The sequence below is a fragment of the Nasonia vitripennis genome, chromosome 4 (assembly GCF_009193385.2).
Source record: "Nasonia vitripennis strain AsymCx chromosome 4, Nvit_psr_1.1, whole genome shotgun sequence".
Taxonomy (NCBI): Eukaryota; Metazoa; Arthropoda; class Insecta; order Hymenoptera; family Pteromalidae; genus Nasonia; species Nasonia vitripennis.
Genome location: NC_045760.1, coordinates 26,098,822 through 26,120,875, shown reverse-complemented (window position 1 = coordinate 26,120,875; position 22,054 = coordinate 26,098,822). Strand labels below are relative to the sequence as shown.

The 22,054-nt window shown below is 45.0% G+C and overlaps 1 protein-coding gene across 3 annotated transcripts in view; it reads left to right on the top strand.

Moving 5' to 3' along the window:
- LOC100117456 overlaps positions 1-22,054 on the top strand; it is an 81,868-nt gene that overhangs the window by 54,152 nt on the left and 5,662 nt on the right. For 2 of the 3 annotated variants that reach the window (XM_031930550.2, XM_008215736.4), the window contains exons 5-11: positions 16,308-16,466; positions 16,567-16,708; positions 18,517-18,716; positions 19,008-19,795; positions 19,889-21,340; positions 21,414-21,573; positions 21,858-22,026. In XM_031930550.2, coding sequence (XP_031786410.1) covers positions 16,308-16,466; positions 16,567-16,708; positions 18,517-18,716; positions 19,008-19,795; positions 19,889-21,340; positions 21,414-21,573; positions 21,858-22,026 — 3,070 coding nt within the window. The remainder of the gene's footprint in view (positions 1-16,307; positions 16,467-16,566; positions 16,709-18,516; positions 18,717-19,007; positions 19,796-19,888; positions 21,341-21,413; positions 21,574-21,857; positions 22,027-22,054) is intronic. The other variant, XM_031930551.2, reaches the window with a different exon arrangement.

The window sequence follows — 22,054 nt, the reverse complement described above, 5'->3', positions numbered from 1 at the left end:
CAGTGCTTTATGAACTACAACCTGTGGGATGCCGTCACTTCCTCTGGCCTGGGTATTGAAGTGTGATACTGCAGCCGACACGTCCGATTCTGTGATTTCCCTGAAGATGAAGTGTTCAGGGAGGTCCAGACTCTCCAGGGTTCGCAGATACTCCTCAACAGATGGAGCTTGAGGGTCATTAGAGATGGAGCTAAAGTATTCGTTGAGAGTACCCGGAGAGAACTGAGCAGGTGTAGGTGTTTTAGAAGTAGTAATACCGAGATTTCCAAGCTCTCTCCAGATCCCTGCAACGTCGGTCAAGGAGGACAAGCGTGAATAGTAGTAATTCAACCTGGCCTCCTCAATCCGTTTATGGGCGTCGTCCCGTGCGATTCTATAAAAATATAGATCCCACAGTAAACGACTTCTGCGAAAACGTCTGTAGAGCCTGTTCCTTTCAGTTAAAAGGTCACGATGAGCCGCGGTAAACCACGGGTGACGCTTACGTCCAGGTGTCACAGTCTTTAATGGGGCGAGATGATTGATGGCGTTCGAGATGTTAGCGTTAAGGATGGTGATGCATTCGTCTAGTGATGACGTGGCGAAGGATGACCAGTCACATGTACTAAGGAAGTCCCTTAGCTTCTCAGCACAGATTCCTTTATAGTTTCTGTAAGTGTATGTAGTAGGTACGTGGCGTGGAATCTGTACGTCGAGAGTGGCCGTGATCCAGTCATGTCCGTTAATGAAAGGGGTGTCAGTCTTCCAGTATGATAGCAGGCGATCCTGCTCATCAATCAAACATAGGTCAAGCCAGGTGTCAGAGTCCTGTCTGTGATGAGTTGCACCGTATGGTACAGAAACAAGGGAGTTTTCATCAATGAAGGCTCGGATGAAATTTGCATCTTCTGATGAGGACAGTTGGTCAGCATTGAAATCACCCATGATGACCTTCGTGGAGTAGTTGTGTATATGCGTCGTTAGTTGTTCAATAAAGTTAGTTCCCTGGATAAAGGGTGAGTGAGGAGGGCGATACACAACTCCCACGAGGATGGGTGATATTCCCTTAGAAGAGACTTCACAGAACAGATACTCCGGCTTACCCGGCTTGCCCGACCATTCGCCGTCGGATGACGAAATGACGCTAGCAGTCAGTGAATGATGAATATAGAGGGCCACACCTCCACCGTTCCTGTTTCTGTCCCGTCTGTGTAGAGTGTAATCATCCAGTGAAGGGATGGATGATGATATTTTGTCACTCAGCCAGGTCTCAGTCACAGCTATTACGTGAAAGAGGGGACGAGTGGACAAGAATAGCCTGATCGTCTCAATGTGACCCGTTAGGGAGTTCGCATTGAAATGACAGACTCTTAGACCCTTGGACAGAGACGCTTTAGAGGCAGATATGAAAGAGTTAGATGATTTAGATGGTGGTCGTGGCGGGATGATTGGTGTGTGTCTTAGCGTGTGATGTCCGTGCTGGTTGTTGGCGACGTTCGGGCTAAAAAAGCCTCAAGATCCGCCTCAGTCGAAATAATAGTGGCCCGTTCGCTGTCCTCGCCAGTACGGATGTATATTCTGCCATCCCTCACGTAGGATCGGCAGCCTCTCCTCTTCTTCGCTTCAAGCCTGGTCTTGATGCAGAGCTTATGAACATCTGGAGGAAGCAGCTCATTAATGTTGACGAGTCCCTGGTGATCTGGGTAGAGAGCTTTCGCCTCCTCCAGTAATGAACTATCGAGTTCACTGGTGTGTAGCTTGCGCTTCCTGGCTTTGGCCACTATGATGGAGCGGGCCAGTGCACTGGAGGAGAGAGTGACAGCTAGTGGTGGAAGTCTGCTGTCTCCTTGCGCGTTGATGATGTTTGCGTCAAGTCTCCCCATGGTTCTGACAGTTGCAATATCCCGCCTCAGGACCGTGGGGTCCAGTGCAGACAGGACAGCGTAAGCCAGGAGATGTAGTGACGTCTCCTGGGTGTAAGCTAGGCCGGAGATTACCACCACATTATTTGCAGAGCGCTCCTGCCTCCTCTTAACCTCGGCCAGTTCACTGCGGAGGTTGTTGATCTCATCGGAGGCAGGAGCAGTGCTGATGTTGTGCTGCTCTGCTGGGCTCCTTGACGACAGTTCTTGGAGTTTTACCTGCAACTCAGAGATGGTGGACTCAGCATTGCCTAGCCGAGTCTTGAGCGCAGGCAAGTCGTCAAGGGCTTTGAGACGTTTCTCAAGCGGGCCAAGTCGCTTCTCGATCCGTGAGACCCGTTCAGACACGGTGTTTTGTGCCTGAAGGGCCTCGTTTTGGACCCGCTTGATTTCATCCAGTGCCGTGATGATGTCCTTGAGGGACGCCTCAATTGCTGCCTGTGTCCTCTCTGGCGACTGTGCTCTGGCGCTGGAAAGAGATGGAGGCGCAGACTTATTTTTCTTGGGCACACCTGTTAAAGGAGTGCCCTTGTTGGAAGAGTTTGCTGTTTCTGCCGCTGTCTTTGCCCTCGTCTGCGTGGTTTTGGGCGTGACGACGTCAAAACCCACCGCACAGGCAGCACAGGCGAGTGTGGCAACATTTCCCACCATTATGGACCGCAGAGCAACGCATATGGTGTGAAAATTATCGTTGCACAACTCGCATGTCTTCATTCTCCCCCTGGCCACCTTGTTACACTGAGCACATATAACAGGTGCTTCGGTACTTTTTTCACCAATTCCGCTCATTTTTGACGATGTTATGTCACTGCCAGATGGGGTGCAGATCGAGAGAGGTGATTGACCGACCTGTGTTTGATGGTAAATGATGTTGGTGGTGGTGCTCCGTCCGTACAACAGATGGCTCCACGTGGATCACTTCAAAGGAAAGAGAGGCGCCGTGCAGCGAGGAGAGAAGCCGTGCGTGTTTGCAGGTTATGTGCCAGCGACAGATGTTGAAGCAGGAGAAAAGCGATGTAGGAAAGTGCAGCCTCCGGTGAATAATATGTCACTACGAAGGTTGCAGAAATGCGCATGCAACAAACTACAAAAAAATAGGCCCGAAGGCAACGTGCGGCAGTAAGAGTTCAGAGAAAAGAGAGCAAAGCAGAGCAAGACTGTTAGTACTCACGTGAAGTTGGCAAGAGAGAGAGAGAGAGAGAGAGAGAGAGAGAGAGAGAGAGAGAGAGAAAGCTCTCTTTCGCTTGACCCCGATACGAAAACGAATCGAAGAAACGTCGCGTCGCGCTGGCATTATCGCGGCAACAAAGGTTGTTAGTCAGAGAGAACCGCGTGATCATCAGCTTATTACCCCGAGCCGCTGGTAAAACTCCCTAACGAGAGAGCCCTCATCTCTCTCTCTCTCTCTCTCACTCTCTCTCAGCACACGAGCCGTAAATACACCGTGTGCCGCATCGCGCTCGTAAAGCCAAGCTGCGGCGCACGATGACGAGGACGAAGACACACAGGGTAAAAAGGGTTGCGAGCGATTCAATTTCTTATTGAACTTTCACGTGTGTCTGCGGGACCGAAAGAATATTGGATATCGATCCTGAAATACACCGGCGCCGGCGGCGTAGCTCACCTCGTCCTCGCGAGCGGCCACAGCATATAACACGCCAGAGCCGCTGTACGTATGTGTATATACGTGCGGTTCACCTATGGCTGACCTGATTTCGCGAGCACGGCACACTACCGCCGCACGTGTATACATGCACCTCGTCCTTCGAAGCCAAGCGCGCATATATAGCGCGCCGCAGCAGCGGCTCATGAAGCGATTATGAGTCCGGAATTTGCGCAGGATGCGTCGTCGCGCTAAAGCTGCGGAGTAATGCCGCTGGATTTGTTGTGTAATAGAAGCATTTATACGAGGAAGCTCCGCTGATGCTGCTTCCTCCTATTATTCCATTAGACACTGGGCTGGATCGTTAATTGAAGTAATGATAAAGGTCAGGCAAACTCCTGAGATGGTCCTCGCTCGCAGTATGTAATTATTACTTCAAACACTGCTGGGAAATTCAAGCCTACAGCGGTAATGCCCAAACTTGGCGAAGTTCTTAGCGCCTCCTGCCGTCTTTTTCGCGCGAGGATTGATCATTATTCAAAAACACAAGAGCTACGCTGTGTGTACAGCTTCGAAAGGGGTCAAGGGCGCGAGCAAACTGTCGTCGTCGAGCTGCGGCTAATTGCTTGACACATTACAAAATCCATCCCGACGTAATTGAAGGCATAATTTCGACTGCTTCCGGGAGCATTTAGCTCATTTGTATTCCACGTATAGATCACTTGAAGATTAATAGTGTAGGGTACCCCTCGTTTCTCCCGTTGCGGGACGTAAATTTCATATTTGGGATCAAGCATGAACTATGGATCATTACCTTGAGAGTACGTTTAAAACGACACGTTTAAATTATTACTGTGAATGTTTTCATTCTCGACAATTATTATAAGGGTTTAAAAAATGCACTATGACACAAAAGGAATGATAAAAACTTTTGAGGTCATTGATTTAGATGATCTAGCAATAACTTTACAGTACTTGTACATGATTTTAACCCCAGTATTTAGTTAGACTTTTCGCAATTGAATGGCGCCCAACAATGGCTTTATGGAGTAAATGTTTGAGTGTCCAAAACTAGGTACACTTTTTTGTTTTGCCCAAGTATTGGGCACTTCATCTTACATATTAGTCTAGGCGCTACCAAAGACATTCGTAACAGAAAAGCATAACTAAAATATGTACTTTTTCTTACCGATTTTCCACCACAATCTAATGATATGCCTCAACTTTTTTTGGCCCATCCCCACTCGCGGCTCTGTTTAATTTTTTATCGATAAAGTTACCGTAACTTAGTAGTCCGAACTCCGAAAAGATTAAAAAGTTTATACAAAGCAGGGAATAAGGAGTCCTGAAAAAGTTAAATTGCAAAATTGTATAAATTAATTAATATTAATGGCTGAACTTTTGGCGCGTGTCAACTTTTGGAAAACTAGAAAAATATGCGAAAATCGTTGACGTTCTAAATTTTTATTTATAGTCGTACAAAGTTATGATACTTAGAGTAGCAGAAAACTTTTATTTGTATTTCAGGCGTTAGTCAATATCGCCTGATCGTCGCATATTTTTCTTACAGTCTAAGTACTTTTCTGGATTGTGTAAATGTTAATGTTGTAGGTTTGCGTTTAATTGTTTGAGTGTTAGAAATAGTAGGATATGGGATTTTTGTTTGAGGGATGATTATCATGGGTTTAGAAAGTATTCTGGTAGTGGATTGCTTGCTGGGTGGTGGAGGAAGAACTTGAGCAAGTTTTCGGTTTCGGCGACGAATGTAGCGGCGAACGCGTTGTCTTGAGGATGATGTTGATTTAGAAATGGTCAGCCATTTTCGGGAGACTTGAGCAGCATTGAACAGGGATTTGGTGTCCAGTTTGGATAAAATGATTTGGGATAGTTCAACGGGTAGTTCGCGAATGAAGTCGATGCCTTGGTGGTAAACGCCCATGGCGATCATCAGTTGTCTGAAGGAGTCCATGTTGAAAGCTTTCTCAAAATGCACAGCACTCTTCGAAAGCTAACTTTGGATTGATAAAGGATGAAAAATTGTGACCTTATATACCATGTGTAAGGTGGGAGGGGTGTCACGGGCGAGGGCAGGGTGTCGGATACCAGAAAGGGCTGTGACATACAATGTAAGGGTGTCACAACAGAAAGATGTCATACGAACTCCAAAGTATCCGATGAGCGAAGGGAATAAAATGATTATACCTACCATGTCCTGTTTGGAGTATGGTTAAAACATTTGAATCACTGTAACTCAAAGATCAAATTTTGTTGTTAGAAATTTCTATCCCGTGCATAGAGAATCCGCTTGTTTGCTGTAGCAGTCACGTCGCGCTGGTCACGTAGTATTTATGAAACCTCTACCCTCTCCACTTACCACTTGAGAACATATATTTATTATCTTCTTTTTCTTCACATTCCTAGGCTTTGGATAACCATAAAACGCATTTCTCCTTATTCCATTCTTATCCGCATGCACACGCGCGATAACACAAATAGCTGTACTACGAAAATTTATAGGTATTTCCATGGGTTTTCATTATTATCGTTAACAAAAACTCAATACGAAGCTTTACAGCTTCGAAAGTCCATACAAGCAACACTAATCAAAACTATCAATGAAACCCGCAAACTCTTCATCAAAACTCATTCTCCCAATTAACAAACCAAGAAAATTCGACGCAGCATTAGAAAATCCAAGCTCAGCTCGTTGTGCAACGCGTCCCTTCTTCCTCCTCACTCTTCGTCATTTTTTTACGACTGCTCTCCGGCCATTATGCTAATTTCTCAATTTCTCTCTCGTTGGCGACGCACACAAAGAGGACGAGGAACGACTGGTGTGCCCAACGAGATCGAGCTTTCATGATGTCATTCTTCCTTGCCGCGCGCGACGCGAGGAGGGACGTGACGCAAGTTACGTATCCGCGGGAAAATGCGACAAGCGCGTCGGGAAGGAAAAAAGAGAGAAACGCGACAAGCGGACGAAATTGAAAGAGGTTGAAATCGTGCGAAGCGTTGGGAAATATTTCCGAGATACGTCGAATGCTTTCGTTTTTTGACACACTGAACTGACCTATCGCTCTTGGAACACATCGAAAGCGATTGCTATTTTCCTCCGAAGAATTTAGTAATAGCCTTATACATGCATCAAAATGCTAATAAAATTCAATTTTTTGCTTGTTTCAGGTGAGTAACGATGCTCTTCCCGTTGACGCAGTATCGTAAGTAGACACTCGCGTCTCGAGGTTCTAATACTTGTGCAGCGCCAAAAAATTAATCATTGTGTTTAAAGTGCTCACTCCGTTTTCTCAAATACTTCCCGCTACACGAAAAAGAAAACTCTCGGCACAAAAAGAGTCCTCTTGCCGCGTCGGTGAAAATTACAAAGGAATTTTAATTCTCCCGGCTGGCTGGACTTTCGTAAAAGCCAATCGAGCAATTAACCCCTCGAGAGACGCAAAGAGGAAGGTTTATATCCGCGGAATAAACAGCATCGGAGTCGTCAATCGAGCTCTCAAATCCTCGAGCACACAATAACAAAGGCGACGGAGTACATAGAAACGCGCGAGAGAGTAAAGACATCGCGGGAATCTCTCTTTCTCGACTCTACGCTTTTAATTGGCCGGCGCTGCGGCAGATCTCCTCGTCGTCGCGGCTCTGTATACAGATATACACGTCCGCAGATAGATTACTGGGACGCCGGCGCGCGAGCGAAGGAAATTCGCAAGCAAGCGCGAAAGGTAATCTCTCACGTAGGCCCGCGCTGCTGCAGGCATTTCACCGGAGAAAGTAGCAAACCGGCACGAGTTGCGCTACGCGCTGGTGTATAGATATAGAGGCGACGACGTTAGAGACTTTCGAGGTCCGCGAAAATTTTCTTTCTATGGTCGAGGCTGAAAAATTTGTCGCTTTGAAAATTCGAACAAGCTTAGGACTGGTTATTCAATGCTTCGTTTTGTCGTCGATCATTTTAGAAAGTCGATATATGAGATTTTTTCTCGCGGATTATCGCGCTGCACTGATAAGCTAGGAGAAATATCCGAATTCAGAAAGCTTGCGCACTTGTCGCGAAAGTTTGCTCTATAAATGTTTGAGAAAATTCGAAACTCGTGCTTTATGTAACGCTCCTCGGTGGGAGGATAAAATCGAAATAATTTTCCCATCAAAACTCAGTCACACTTAGAGCCAGACAAATCTCCGGCGTCGAAGTTAATCGGTTTATTTTTAAGCACACCGTCAGCGCTTTCTCACCCTCAGTACATTGCATATCCTGCTCCTGTAGTCTCTCCGCTAAGTATAGTCAAAAAAAAAATTTCGGCGCCACAGCAATGGTACACAGCAGACGATCGAGTAGACGAACTAACTATCTAAAAATAGCGATTCTATTCCGAGAGTGGGAGAACCTATTGCAGCGGTATGTGCCGGAGTCGGAAGGTCAAGGCGCGCTAGAAACGACGGAAAATATCGCGGCTGTAATGTACGCAGTTCCGTAAGAGCTACGCCGCACGCTCGTGTGTGTATAGTATACACGGTATAAAGGGCGTGTGGAAATACCTCGCGAGCTTTCGCAACATTCCCGCGGTGTATGCGCGGCAATATTAAAGCGGATAACAAGAATCAGGGCTTATAATATAACCGAGCGAGATAGAGAGAGGGACGCGAAAAAGCCGATAAGCAGGCAGACGCCGCCGCCGCGATATAAAAGCTGCGAAATTACGCGCTCGCTTCAAGCTCTACATGTAGAGTGGATCGTATCGTTTTATTACACTTTTCATGTACGAGCTGCCACTGTACGTACTGCCGCGCGCGCCGCATTCCATTAATTCCAAAGCGGCCCGCGCGTGATTATACAAGTGTAGGGCAACACATATCACCGCGCGGCGGCGGCGGTGGCGGCCGCTTGCATAACGCTTAAATAATTACGCCTCGCTTTGAAGAAAAGTATCGGACTACTAGGCAAGCGAGCTGCTCAATTAGTGCCGCGCGCGCGATAGCTGTCTGCGAAATATACGGCCGTTTCCCTCCTAAATCTCTCTTCCTCCCTCTCTGCGTGGACACACACTAGACTGCATTTGCGCCGCGTGTTTACACTATTTTGCGGCCGGAAAGCTCTGTATAAGAGGTGGGATGAAAAAAAAGCTCTCGATTTGCATGCAAACTCGCGCGTCTTTAAATCGTCGCAAAGTGGATTGTGCCGCGCAAGCACAAAAGCTCCGAGAGTCGCGGTGAAAAGTTGGAGCAATTAATAGTTTTGAAAACGCTAATTCAGGCTTTTCTCTCGCGTGTGTGTGTGTGTCACAGCTTCGATTTTCGGGTAGCGGTAACCATACGCTCGGGCAAACTTTGCCGGGAACTCGAAGCTCGTTACTGTATGTTCCGGAAACTTGCGTTGAATTTCGCTGCTTCTGGGCAATTAAAAGCTGCGAGTATAAAAGTCGTGAAAAATCGCGGAAACAAATGCGCGCGACACAATAGTTTTCCAAGCAACTCGACGAGCACAATGCACAGAGAAGCAGGAACAACATATACGTATATAATACGGCCGTACACCCCGTGGATGCTTGGAACACTGGGTCGCCGGCTGATTCTCGAGCAAGAATATTACGGCTCGCGCGACCCGCTTTGAGGTTACGAGCGTGAGTAACCTTAATCGGTCGGACTGCTTGTACACCGCCGCCGTCGTCGCTGATGGAGAACTGTTCCGCGAAAAGCAACAATTCATCCCGTACTTGATCGTGTTATAAGCGCGTTTAACGCCGCTGCTGTAAAGCGTCGGCTGCATATGACTGATTGATATAGGGGAGATGTGCCCAGTAGGGATACCCTTAGCTATTTTGGGCATAACTTTTGAACGACGCGATGAATATTCGAATTCGAAATTTCTTCGTGTTCTCTAGTCCATTTTCTACAAGGAAATCGAAGGGTGCCAGTGAAAGTCGCCACTGAAAAAAGTTACGTAAAAAGTGCGATTTACGAGATCTCGAAAACATGCGCCCAGCATGGATAATTATAACCACTTCGGCTGTAGCTATTAACTTACCTTCGACAAAAGTAAAAAAATAACCCTCTATGATTAGGAATGGTCCCGATATTCCGTGCAATAGTTAATTCGCGACGTCAATATAAAAAGTGCAACTTTCAATCCACGTGAAATAACTTTTCACACTTTTTGAAAAACACTTTTGCCGTGATTGATTTATAAAATAACAGTACCGAAGTATGTTCATTAGACCACAAACATGTACAAAAAAACTGACCTAAAGTAACTCCATCTGTTACTGGGAGCTGGATACATGAAATTATCCATACTGGGCACATCTCCCCTATAGCCTTATTAGATGGCTGGGGGGGGGGAGCACCTTGCTCTTGGCTAATTAACGAAACTCTCTTACAGTCTTGAGTATAATCCACCGGAGGTATTGTCCCTCGCGCTCAATCGAACATTTCTCTTCGGAAGACCGACGACGATGTCAGCGCGGGCTCGAATTCGAATTTCCCGCGCAGTAAAAAGCGTCGATATGCAAACTCGCGGTCTATACCCTTTGCTTCAGCAATAATACAATAGCAGCAAGCCGACGAGCAGCAAATCGCAGAGTATGGACTCGTAAATGCCGCCGCAAAAGATACATTGACATCGGCGACGCTGCTGCTGCTGGCGGTGAAATATGCCGTTACTAGGCCGACCAGACGACGACGACGCGTGGCGCGAAGTGTCGAAACTCACGGACGATTTTATCGGCGAGTGTGCATGTGTGTGTGTTATACGCTCGTGGAATTTCAGCGAGAGTGTGTTACCCGCGATTGCCTGCGTTCGATAGGAACGTGTGTTTTTTGAAACGATTGTGTGTTATAGATTTTTTCGAAAAAAAATCGTTTGCTCTAACTATATGCGCAGCTACGAGAGATGCGAGTAGGTGATAAATCGTTTTCCCAGAAAAACACTCCGGGTCGTACACACTCGTAACTCGTCGTCGGCACATCCTTCGAGAGATGCTCACTGCTGCAACGCTCGCATGTTTGAGGAGAAAGTCGGCGCATCTTGTTTTCTGGTAGCTTTAGAAATTATACTATAATAAACGCGCGTTGCAACAGCGTCGTTTACACCGCGTTACCGAAAAATTCAACCTCAAAAAAGCGCAGCCGACAAGTGCGTTCACCTTCAGTTTTCGGGGGAGGGGGTTAAGCACACATAATACCTATATACTCGTGCGTGCGTGACGTCAGAGCAGCAGCTTGTCACGGACCAAGGGAGCGGCTGTGTGTAGTTCGCGGAGCGAGACCAGGAAGCCACTTTTTTTTCTCTCTCCTTAGTCTGTTTTCCGCAGTCGAAGGCTGCACAAGAGTGTGTGTCCTTATACCGTGTAGTTCGGTTGGATTACGGTCGCGAAATGACCGATGCGCGGGTGGAGGTAATTTTCGGAAATGGGAATTAATCGCTGTAATCGAGTGCAATTTACGAGGCAAACGCTCTGATTATACTGTTGTGTGCTTAACGTTGATAGATGTAATATCGTATGCAAGTATAATAGTCTTCTGTCATTATTATGTATGCTCGGATTAAAAATTCATTACACCGTAAATACACAATATCAATTAGTCGAGTCTCACGAAAGTGCAGTCGTTGCTTCTGAATACCGCGAATTCTCGATACACAGTAGTAGAAGACAAGAAAACTTTCTGTACACATTCATATATGTATATTATTAAACGTCCGCATGTTATATGCAAAGTTTTCGCTTGACGTCATCCGAAGCCTCATTACTCGCACGGAACCTCTACACATGCACACACGACAAAGTCCAAGATCGAAGAATCAACTAAAAACACGAGTCTAGCGTGTGCAGGTCGATTATGTTTCCGAATGAAGAATATACATCAACGTATTAGAGGGAACAAAAAGAAGCTCGCGTCGCCATATTTGTTTTCGCCCGACTCGATCGATCCTTGCTTTTCGGCGCTCCATTTGTCCGCCGCGTTCTTCATATTATTACGCCCAATTGCTCACTTCCATGAGGACGCGCGGCGCGCGGGATTTGTGAAAGGCATTTTTTTTTATTCCCACTCGGCACTTTTCTCTCTCTCTCTCTCTCTCTCTCTCTCTCTCTCTCTCTCTCTCTGCGCAAGCGTTCACTCGCCCGGGCCTCCTCTGGTAAGGCCGTAACGGGATTTCGCTGATTGTAACTCGGCTGTGTGCTCGAAGAAAGAAGGAGGGAGAATTGAGAGAAGGATTGAGAATTATAATGTGCGATTATTGCTTTAATGACTCCAGGCGCGCGCTGTGCGATAAAAGTTACGCGGGCTGTATAAACGAAAAATTCATTGCTGACGAGAGCGCGGCTTTTGGATTGAGAATCATATTCGCGCGATAAAACTTGTTTTTCGGTATAGCTATACACCTCGGCTTTTCATTACCCTTTCAAAACCTCTCCGGCTTTCCGCTGTCTGCTGCCGACGCATATTCATGGTAACGAAAATCTCTCGCTCCTCTAAAACTCTGACGTATATTAGAGGATATTGACGTCAGAGAGTACGTATCGCTCGACACGACTGCTTAAAAGTCGGCGATAAGTTTCTTTAAATTTTACTTGAAAAATGAAAGAAACTAGATGCACTTACGCGCGGTTTAAACGATGTATCGGGGGCTTTTTTACCTTGAATGTCGAAAGAATTATCGAAGTGGTGGCCAGTCTTGAGGAAATGATTTTACGATCGCGAAAGTATAGTCATTTTCTCGTTACTTACGACACGGCTCTGTGTTCTTTTTTCGTGTTCGCCAAAGCGAGAGAGAAGAACGATTTTCCATACTGTAATTTCGTGGTGGCATATTTACCCACTTGTAATGCGTCTACCTCATAAAAGTATCGCGTTACATTCACTTCGCATTTTACATAATGCATACACCCGTCAATTTAATTTAAGGGTCATTCTTATAATTTTTTTACTCGTTGTTTATTAGGCGATTAAATGCTAATTATTGTTCGGCTGGCAATTCGCCTAAAGGCATCTGTTTTGAAGGTGGTGTAGCAAAAAGAAGTTTTTTGTTTAGGAAGCACTTAAAACTTGGCAGTAGAATTAAATCCAATTAATAGTCATTGGTTGGCAAAGTAACGAACTTATATTCGCGTTGATAAATTTTTGACGGATTTCGGACGTGGACTGAGTTTAAATTGTGCTACTAGTCGAGTCGACTGCCGAGTTGGAAGAAAATATCATTTTCTATGCACTGTTTCCGACGTGTCTCGATCAATAGCTAAGGTCAAGGCCTTTCGTCGCTATTGATAGTTTTTGTAAAACGAGAAAGTTCGCGAATGCGCGTGTAAATCCTGTAAATTAATTCAACAATAACTTAACGTTCGAGAGAGTATGATACACAAGGAACCATTCGTCACTATAATTAATACAGAACAGCAGTCGATTAAATCCGATGAAAAACCATTTTGGGAACACAGCACGCGACAGAGGAAAAAAGAAATTGAATTTATAACAGTAAACAGAAGAGCTCGCGGCTGGAAATCTAGAAAATGCATTCGGCTTTATTTCGGTCACGCTCCATTCATCAGCCATAAATAAGAAGCTCAGCTGCGCGGATCCCTCGGGTATCTCGGCGAGCTAATGACTCGTCTGATCGCGGCTCCAAATCGAAATTGAAAATGAGGTTTCTCTCGCTTTACGCAATTTCACAGGCAAATGAAAATCAGCGATGCGCGCGCGAACCGCTTTTTGCCGCCTGTATAGCTATTAGTGCGTTGCTGAGAGACAGACAGAGAGAGAGAGAGAGAGAGAGAGAGAGAGAGAGAGAGAGAGAGAGAGAGAAAAGAAGGAACTTTGATGAACTGGAAGTCCGAGGCGAGCTCGGTTATAGGTATTCGTCGAAGGAGAAAGTCGAAATTTTTATTTAAAAAGCTACGCGCCGTCGAAGGAGACGCATTAGCCGAGACAATGGCGGCTGCGACGGTGTGTGTAAGTGCATCGAGGTCGACTCTCAAAAGTGGACATTTTCGTTTTTTCCTTTGTGGCGAGCAAATAAGAGATTGCTCGGAGCCCTTTGTGCGAGTTGGCTCGGTACTCGAGTGCTAGAGATGAATGATTTTCAAAGTGGAGTTTGTTCAATAAAATCCATATGAAACCGTACTGTTGATTATAATTGCGAACGATGAATTTTAGAAGGAATAGTTGTTTTGACTCGAATTAGTAAAACTTTTCACATTCTGTGTAAAATTACCTAAACGAAGATATTAATATCTTATGCTTCCAATAGGTTATTGAGTTTTTCTCAGAGAATGATATTTGATATTGCACTGAGAGAAAGATATCATTGCCGTAAACATGTACGCACGTTAGGAGCAATGATTGCTAATATATTCGTGTACATCTTACAAATATTCTATGGGAAACAAAAACAGTTTGTATGTATACTATAGATTTCTATAGTATACATACAAAATATTGCAGGAAATATCTGTATGTTAATAGTTAACATATGAATTTCATGGCTATCGTGCGTAGTGTTGCGTGTAGATGGCGTTTCTCTCGTACCGCCTAACCTCAAAATCCGTCATCCTCTTTCATACAAACAATATTCTTGAGGGTTTATTTATCATGAATAATCAATAAATCATTAATAATAGAACGAAAGCAACTGAATATACCTAAGGAAGCATGCAAAGTGCTTTTGGAATGATATAATGTCAAAATTCAAAATTTTGTCTTTCATCGGCCTTGGGTTTAAATACAAAATCTGATAGTTTTAGAGATAAAATAATAAGTGTGATAACTTTTGAACTAATAGTGATAAAGTAGTTGACATATACCATTTTGGAAATGCCAGAGGCCGCTGAATCAGTTGGAATCCCACTTATTATTTTATCTCTAAAACTATCAGATTTTGTATTCAGACCCAAAAGGCCGATAAAAGACAAAATTTTGACATTATATCACTGTAAAGTTACTCAGCATCAATAAAAATCATACAGGTGTGTTTTCTAATAATTTTTATCTGATTCATAAAGTCTATGAAAAATCGTAAAGGGCAGCCATATGTTAACTATTAACATACGTATTATTGGCTCAAATCAAACATGTCTATGTTAACAGTTAACAAATATGTTTGCTGCAATGTTTCTTTTCTCTCAGTGTGCAGTCTTTCAAATTTTATTAAAAAGCGCTCTTCAAAACGAAACCGATCGAGATCTCCCTTGGTTTTATAAAATACGTGCATACGTGAAAAATCAAAGTTTCATTCATTAACGTTTCCTCTTTCCCTTCGATTTTCATTACACTTATAATAATATTGATGCATTTTAATTCTGTACTGTCCAAATCTGTGTCGAACAGAGCCGAATCAAATAATGCACTTCACACAGGTAATTAAAATAAATTAAAAGCTCATCGAGAGATATAGATTTTGCGAATATACGTTACACAAAAAACGCGCGTTTAAAGCAACCGCCATATATTGTTACACGTTATCCGATACCATATCCTACACTGAGAGAAATTTATAGTAAATTTTACTATACTGGATAGGAAATTTTAATAAAAAGTTTGGTAATCCACTCACAGACTGACAGTCTAGTAATTTTTACTAAACTGTATAGTAAATTTTATAAAACTATAAATTTTACTATACTGAGTAGTAATTTTTACCCTGACTAAATTAAATATAAAAATGCACATAGTGGAAAAATTATTTTCAATTATTATATGGCTCTAAATTTTTATGGTTATGGACGGTTACTCTTCTAACGCACTTCATTCAGAGAACATTATCGATTCACTCGCCGCAGTTGATTTTTAGAGACATTAAACTAACCTAGATACATTTCCTACAAATAAACGCTTAATTATTATACATATTCGCAATTCGCAGTACATATGCTTATACGCTCGCAATTGTTACATCAGGGTTGCTAAACGGACTTACATACTAACTGAGCTAACTTCTTACCGCTTGCGGGTTTTATTTCCCGTGCACCCCCTAGCGGCAGCACACGAAACAGCCATGTTTGCTAAACGCGCATGCGCATAACGCGTCAATACGCATCAGTTCCGATTTTCAGATGAAAAGTACTATACGTTCTATTAAAAATTACTATACTGTCAGGTAAAAATTCATACATTGGCGATTTTCACTATAGTTTCTGTTAATTTTTCCTATTGAGTATGGTAAATTTTATATGGAAGTTTAGTAAAAATTGATATAAATCTAGTAAAAAGGTCAGTTTTGTCAGTCTGTGACGAGATTACCAAACTTTCCAGTAAATTGTCATGAACATATAGTAAAATTTACGCACTATTTCTCTCAGTGTACGTACCAGCAGCAGCAGCAGCAACATTTCGATTGTAAAGCTCATATTTTTAAATATAACTCCCGGCGTCTGAATGATTGATCGAACAGTGCGATAGGGCCTTCATAAAGTTGGACAAGAGTCGCACTCACTGCACTTTCAATATTATATTCATCGCGACATCTGGGATAGCGTCCACTTTTAGCCTGTTTATTCCAGCGATTATTTCGACCGACAACGATTTATTGCACCCTAATTCAGCTTTAATTAAAACTGTGTCTCGGCGATAAAAGCTCGCGCGCAGCTTATCTTCCGATATAACACACGTCGATGATTCGCGAAGAGGCTATGCGCGAAGATAAAAAATTCGAAGAACTTATATCTGCGTGCTCTCGAAGTCGAAGCGCACAAGTATAACTTCGGCCGATAGAGAGAATTAAATTAGCCGTCACAGCGTAAAATCGTATAATCGAATTCGTTAGAGGAAAGGTGTGTAACCGAGAGTTTGTGCCGTTGCAGGATACTATCAGCCGGCTGGTCCGCTGATACAGCATCCGCCGACGTTGCCGCCGGTGAAGGGGCCGCCGCCTGAACCGACGCCGACGCCCCCGCAAAACTCCGAGGGCTCGGACGACCTCGTCGCGACCTCCACCACCTCAGGCGGCACCAGCAGCACAGGTCAGTTTTTGTCTTATTTGATGAACGTTTTGGTAATAATAATATAAATACATGTACGTGATAAACGAGTTATTGTTGTATTTCGGATGTTTGCGCATAGGTGGAGGCTTCTATCGCGCTTACTGCCCGCAGTATTACGCGACGCCGCCACAGTACCAGGAGCTCTGCTACCCGCCCTCCTACTCGCACTCGCACCCACACCCGCCGCCTTATTACCACAAGTATGCGCCTCCCTATCGAAGGTAAGGATTAATTAATTATTACTTTATTGATTGTTTGATTGATTGAGATCGATAAGTCGTTTCTTCCTGTACGAAGACTATAGTGTGTTTTAAAAAGAGGCAAGTTACACACTGCTTCTAAACGATGTAAACTCATCTATTAGGCTCGATGCACGATTAAGCACACTGAGAAAAATTTGATAGTAGAAATTACTATTTGGGATAGTAATTTTTACTGCTTTTCAGAATAAATTGGTAACAGACTTTTAAGATATTAGATTTTACATCCAAAGATAGTAATTTTTGATGAAGTCTAATTTTTGAAAATTTAATTTCAATTTTGTTAGTTAGTTCTATATTTTACACCTCTTAGGTACTTCGCGCTGTTATTACTTTATTATTTTTATTGATTATTATTATGATGTTTGGAAGAAAGAAAGAGATTAAATGTTTTTTTGCGGCGACGGGAATCGAACCTGGAGCTCCGGCATGAGAGTCGAGTGCGCTAACCATTTACCTAAACAGATCTGTTACGTACAAAATTTGAGATCTAGCTGATGTATTAATTGACGTACGAACTAAAGTTAATAAAAATGAACGACGATTAATAAATAATAAAGTTAAATCAATAGACACAGAAACTCATTATAATAAAATAAACGTAAAATGTCAACTAAAATACTGATTACCGCAGAAAAAAAAATTAAATTCTAACCTCACCGACTGAGAATATTATATTTTTTCCCACATTTTATAGTGCATTTTACCATCTTAGGTAGTAAAAATTAAAAAATTAAGTTTTTTGAAAGCCGTAACAATCTTTACTATCTGAGATAGTAAAAATTAATATCTCTTGTAGTGAATTTTACTATAAAAGATAGTAAAAATTACTAGCTTTCGAGTCTGTTACCAAATTATCATCCGAGATAGTAATTTTTACTGTCATATTTTTCTCAGTGCATGTCCTCCTGCTTTTACTCCGGTGCTCTAGAAACGATAAATTAAAATATGCATTTTTTAATCGTGCTAGTTTTCGCTGAGAACGGCTACGTAGTACGAATAAAAACTCAAAATAAAGTATTTTCGTTCTAGTCCGACTCTTTCTATGTCTTTGGCCAGCGAAGATAGGTCGCGCACACGCGCTTTCCTATTTCCCTCATCTAAATCTGCGAGCCGTAGTGCATATATACAAAGGTTTACCATACCTATGCCAAAATGTCTTTTGCTGGACCTGTTTGAGCCGCTTATGCTACAACTGCCGGAGACTCTATGAACGTTGATCGACAGCTTTCACTAGTTGCGACTCTTTATTTGCCCTACACTAGAGGTGTGCGAGTCAAAAGTCGAGTTTTACATTTGGTTACATTATGTTGCAAATAATTAAACCAAAGACATGGTAATATATTATAAGCGTTTAGATTTGAAGTTAACGTACGGATTGAACAGATTCAATAGATTACAAAAGCAAAAAACTGTTGATAGGCTGAAAGATCAGTCCAAACAACCAATCGAGTTATTTTTTAGGCAAAAAACTCGAAAAAGTACTCGAAGCTTTGAGTAACATATCACTGTTATGAAACGAGGAAAAACCATAGTATTCGTTAGATATATGTAAAAACTCGACAATCGTAGTATTTAAGTAGATTTATAATATCCCAGATTGATTTTGCAATCAAAACAAAAAAAGTTCGAGTTTCACTCGCACACCGCTACCCTACACCATGAATAGAGAAACATTTCTATCTTAGTTCATAGCCTCTAATCAAATGATCTAAAATTATGATACAATAGCATGTTGATTAACCTCGACGTTTTTGGTTTCATCACAGGCAGTACTACGCGTATCAGGAGACAGGGGCAGGCGGTGGTCCAGGCGGCTCCGGCGCAGGTCCCGGGGTCGTCGAGTACCAGCCGCCTCCAGGCGAGTACCTGCCGCCGTATTACGCCGGGTATCCGCCGCCCCCGCCACCGCCTCCGCCGCCGCCAAATCCCGCATATATGCACTCTCAGGGACGACCTTTTGTAGACCGTGAGTATATTTAATTTATTCTGAATTTTCCCCGGTGAGAGTTTTAAAATTTTATACGGTTTGCTACGTTTGATAATTTTTTAAAATAATGTTAAAGCGTAAGAAAATGTAAATGTAACAAAATGTACCAAACGCCATTTCTTACATAATATATTGCGCTTACATTTTTCAATAGTCTCTTGCATAATGTTAATAAAATACAGCAAACTGTTGCATTCTCTTGCGTTTTTCATTTCCACCGCATCATCAGGGCTGTATAATAATTTCATCGCCATATCTCTCGATTCGCAGACGCCTTCCAAAGCTGTCCGTGCCCTATGCAGTCGTGTCCAAAAAACGCGGATACTGGGCCCCTTATTGGTAATGGTAAGGGAGCGCCAGTAGTATCGGGGCCCGGTCTGTCATTGCCACCCAGCGCCTTGGTGGGGCCGCCCTCGCCGGCGCGGGGTCTAGCCGGGCTAGCACCCCCGCACGGCGCCAACGCCTGGGACACGGATCGCGTCCAACTCAACCCGGTTCACCGCGGTAACGTTGCCGCAGCCAATCAACAGCAGCAGCAGCAGCAACAACCAAAACAGCAGCAGCAGCAGCAGCAGCAGCAAGCCTCGACGAGCGCAGCTGCAGCCGCCGCCGCCGTAGCCGCCACCGGTTCGGATAAAGACAAGTGCGAGGTGAAGCTCGAGAAGAGCGTGTCGCCGGCCGGCGACGAGGCCGCTTTGGACAAGCCGCCCTCGAACGCCTCGGCCTCTCCCTCGACACACCACCACCACCACCTGCACCACCACCACCATCACCACCACCACAGCCTCAAGCTCGAGAACAACAACGTCAAGTGCGAGTCGCGCAGCTGCCTCGCGATAGAGGACGGCAGCGCCGCCACCAGCTCCGCCGAGACAGCCCTCCAGCCGAAGGTCAAGTGCGAGATGCTCAAGTGCGAGCAGTGCGTCAAGGAGGCCGCCGCGGCCAGCAGCCAGCTCGCCATCTGCGAGATGGACAAGGACTCGGGCATCCTCGACGACGACGCGGGCAGCGGCAAACTCGAGACAGACACCGAGGTCAAGGAGGAGCTCAACGCACTGGTACGTAAGCTTTGCGCGCTCTTCTTCTCTCATTCTCATCATCATCATTGCTGGCGCAACTCATGCTCATCCCCGACCCTCTGCCCCATTCAGAACGTCTTCTTTTCTAACCAGGCCGACGCCGACTGGAAGAAGCCGGACTACGAGCCCACCGCGCCAGAGCCTCTCGTCGAAGAAGAGGAGACGGGGGAGGACGAAGAGGAGGTCGACGAGGACGAGGAGGAGAACGTTGACGAAGAGGAGAAGCCCACCTCCGAGCAGCAGCAGCAGCAACACAAGCGCCAGAAGCTTACCAAGAGGAAGCTGTCGCTCGACAGCCTCTCGGACATCGCCAAGCTGAAGAAGATCAACAAGCGGACCATGTCCGTCGGCTCGCCCAGGGAACTCGCAGCGACGCCTCCGGTGACCAACGGTCAAGCGGTGGAGACCGAGCCCGCGCAGAACGGCACGACCGACGAACCCACCTCGGATCCGCAGAGTTCGCCTTCCACTCCCACGCAGAAGAAGAAGCAGCCGACGAAGAATGAGCTGCAGAGTCAGAAGCGCAAGTCCGAGGCCACCGTCAACTCGGCCGAAACGCCGCCGAAGAAGTCGAAGAGCGGCAAGACGATAGCCAGCGAGACCTCGATCATGGAGACGATAGACAACGTCATCCAGCAGAGCGTGCAGATGACGGCGAAGCCCGCCAAGACGAAGAAGGCCAAGAACGGCAAGGTCGAGAAGAAGAACAAGAAGAACAGCGTGAACCTTCTGTCGACCATAAAGCGCGCCTCGAAAAAGCTCGACATCGTCAAGGCGGTCGTCAGCGAGAAGTTCGGCCTGATCAAGAACGAGATCAAGAACAGCCAGCAGAAGATCAACAGCAAGGTCGACGCTAAGCTCAAGTCCAAGGTGCAGAACGTCAAGACGAAAAACATCAAGGTCAAGGCCAAGATCCTCCAGGTCAAGACCAAGGTTCTCGAGGCGAAGAACAACAAGCTCGCGGAGGTTAAGAACAACAAGCTGATCGAGGCGGCGACGAAGAACAACAACAATAAGCTCGCCGAGCTGAAGAACAACAAGATCGTCGTGGCCAAGAACGAGAACAAGATCCTGGAGACCCTGGACAACGGCAAGATTCTCGAGGTCAAGAGCAACAAGTTCGTCGAGGCGAAGAACAACAAGAACAGGAGCCTGGGCTTGAAGGAGGCCAAAGAAAGTACGGTGGAAGCCAAGGACTCCAAGGATACAAAATCCAACGTCGTTCCAGTTTTCTCCGCGCCTGTCGCGCACTGCAAGGAGGCAAAGGCTGTTAAGCTGAACAATTGCGCGAAGAAGGGCAAGGCCGTGCACGACGCAACGGCCGAACCCAAGAAGTGCAAGAAGAAAGGCAAGGGAGCGAAGAAGTCCGTCTGCAGGAGGGACAGCTACTTCAAAATCGAGGAACACTTTAAAGAACCGCCGGGCAAGTGCCTGCCTCTGATCAGGAAACCGTTTCTCAAACCCAAGTGGAGCAACGGATGGAGCTGGGAGGGCGAGGCGTTCGAGGCCAAAGTTTACTTGACTGTTAGTTGAATAGCGAGCTTGAAACGATCAACGCTACGAGCGAATCTAACTCATCATTTTTTTTTTCTTTTAGAACGAGGAGTCAGCCATTCGCCGATGTTACGTCAGCATGAGGCACGAGAGCGGGGACGTTCTCCGACCGCTGGACTGCGTCTTGCTGAAGAGCGGACCAAGAAAGGCGGATTTGCCTTACGTGGCGAAAATCGCCGCGCTCTGGGAGAATCCGGACGATGGTAAGTTGCCTCTACAGTGATTTTTGTGAAAATCAATCGGTTAATCTATCGAATAAGGTCTCTCTCTCTCTCCCTCTCTCTCTCTCTCTCTCCCTCTCTCTCTCTCTCTCCCTCTCTCTCTCTCTCTCTCTCTCCCTCTCTCTCTCTCTCTCTCTCTCTCTCTCTCTCTCTCTCTCTCTCTCTCTCTCTCTGCGACAGATAGTAAAACGAGAGATATCGGCTGTTGAATTATTCAGCCATCGATAATTCATTCGACTAATAAATCCTGCTTTCCAATTAATTAGGTGAAATGATGTTCTCGCTACTGTGGTACTACAGACCGGAGCATACCGAACAGGGTCGTACTGAGTATGACACCGACGACGAGGTATTTGCCTCCCGGCATCGAGATGCCAATAGCGTGGCTACTATCGAGGACAAATGCTATATTCTCACCTTTAATGAATATTGCCGGTAAGCTAAACTCTGCTCGTATCGACCG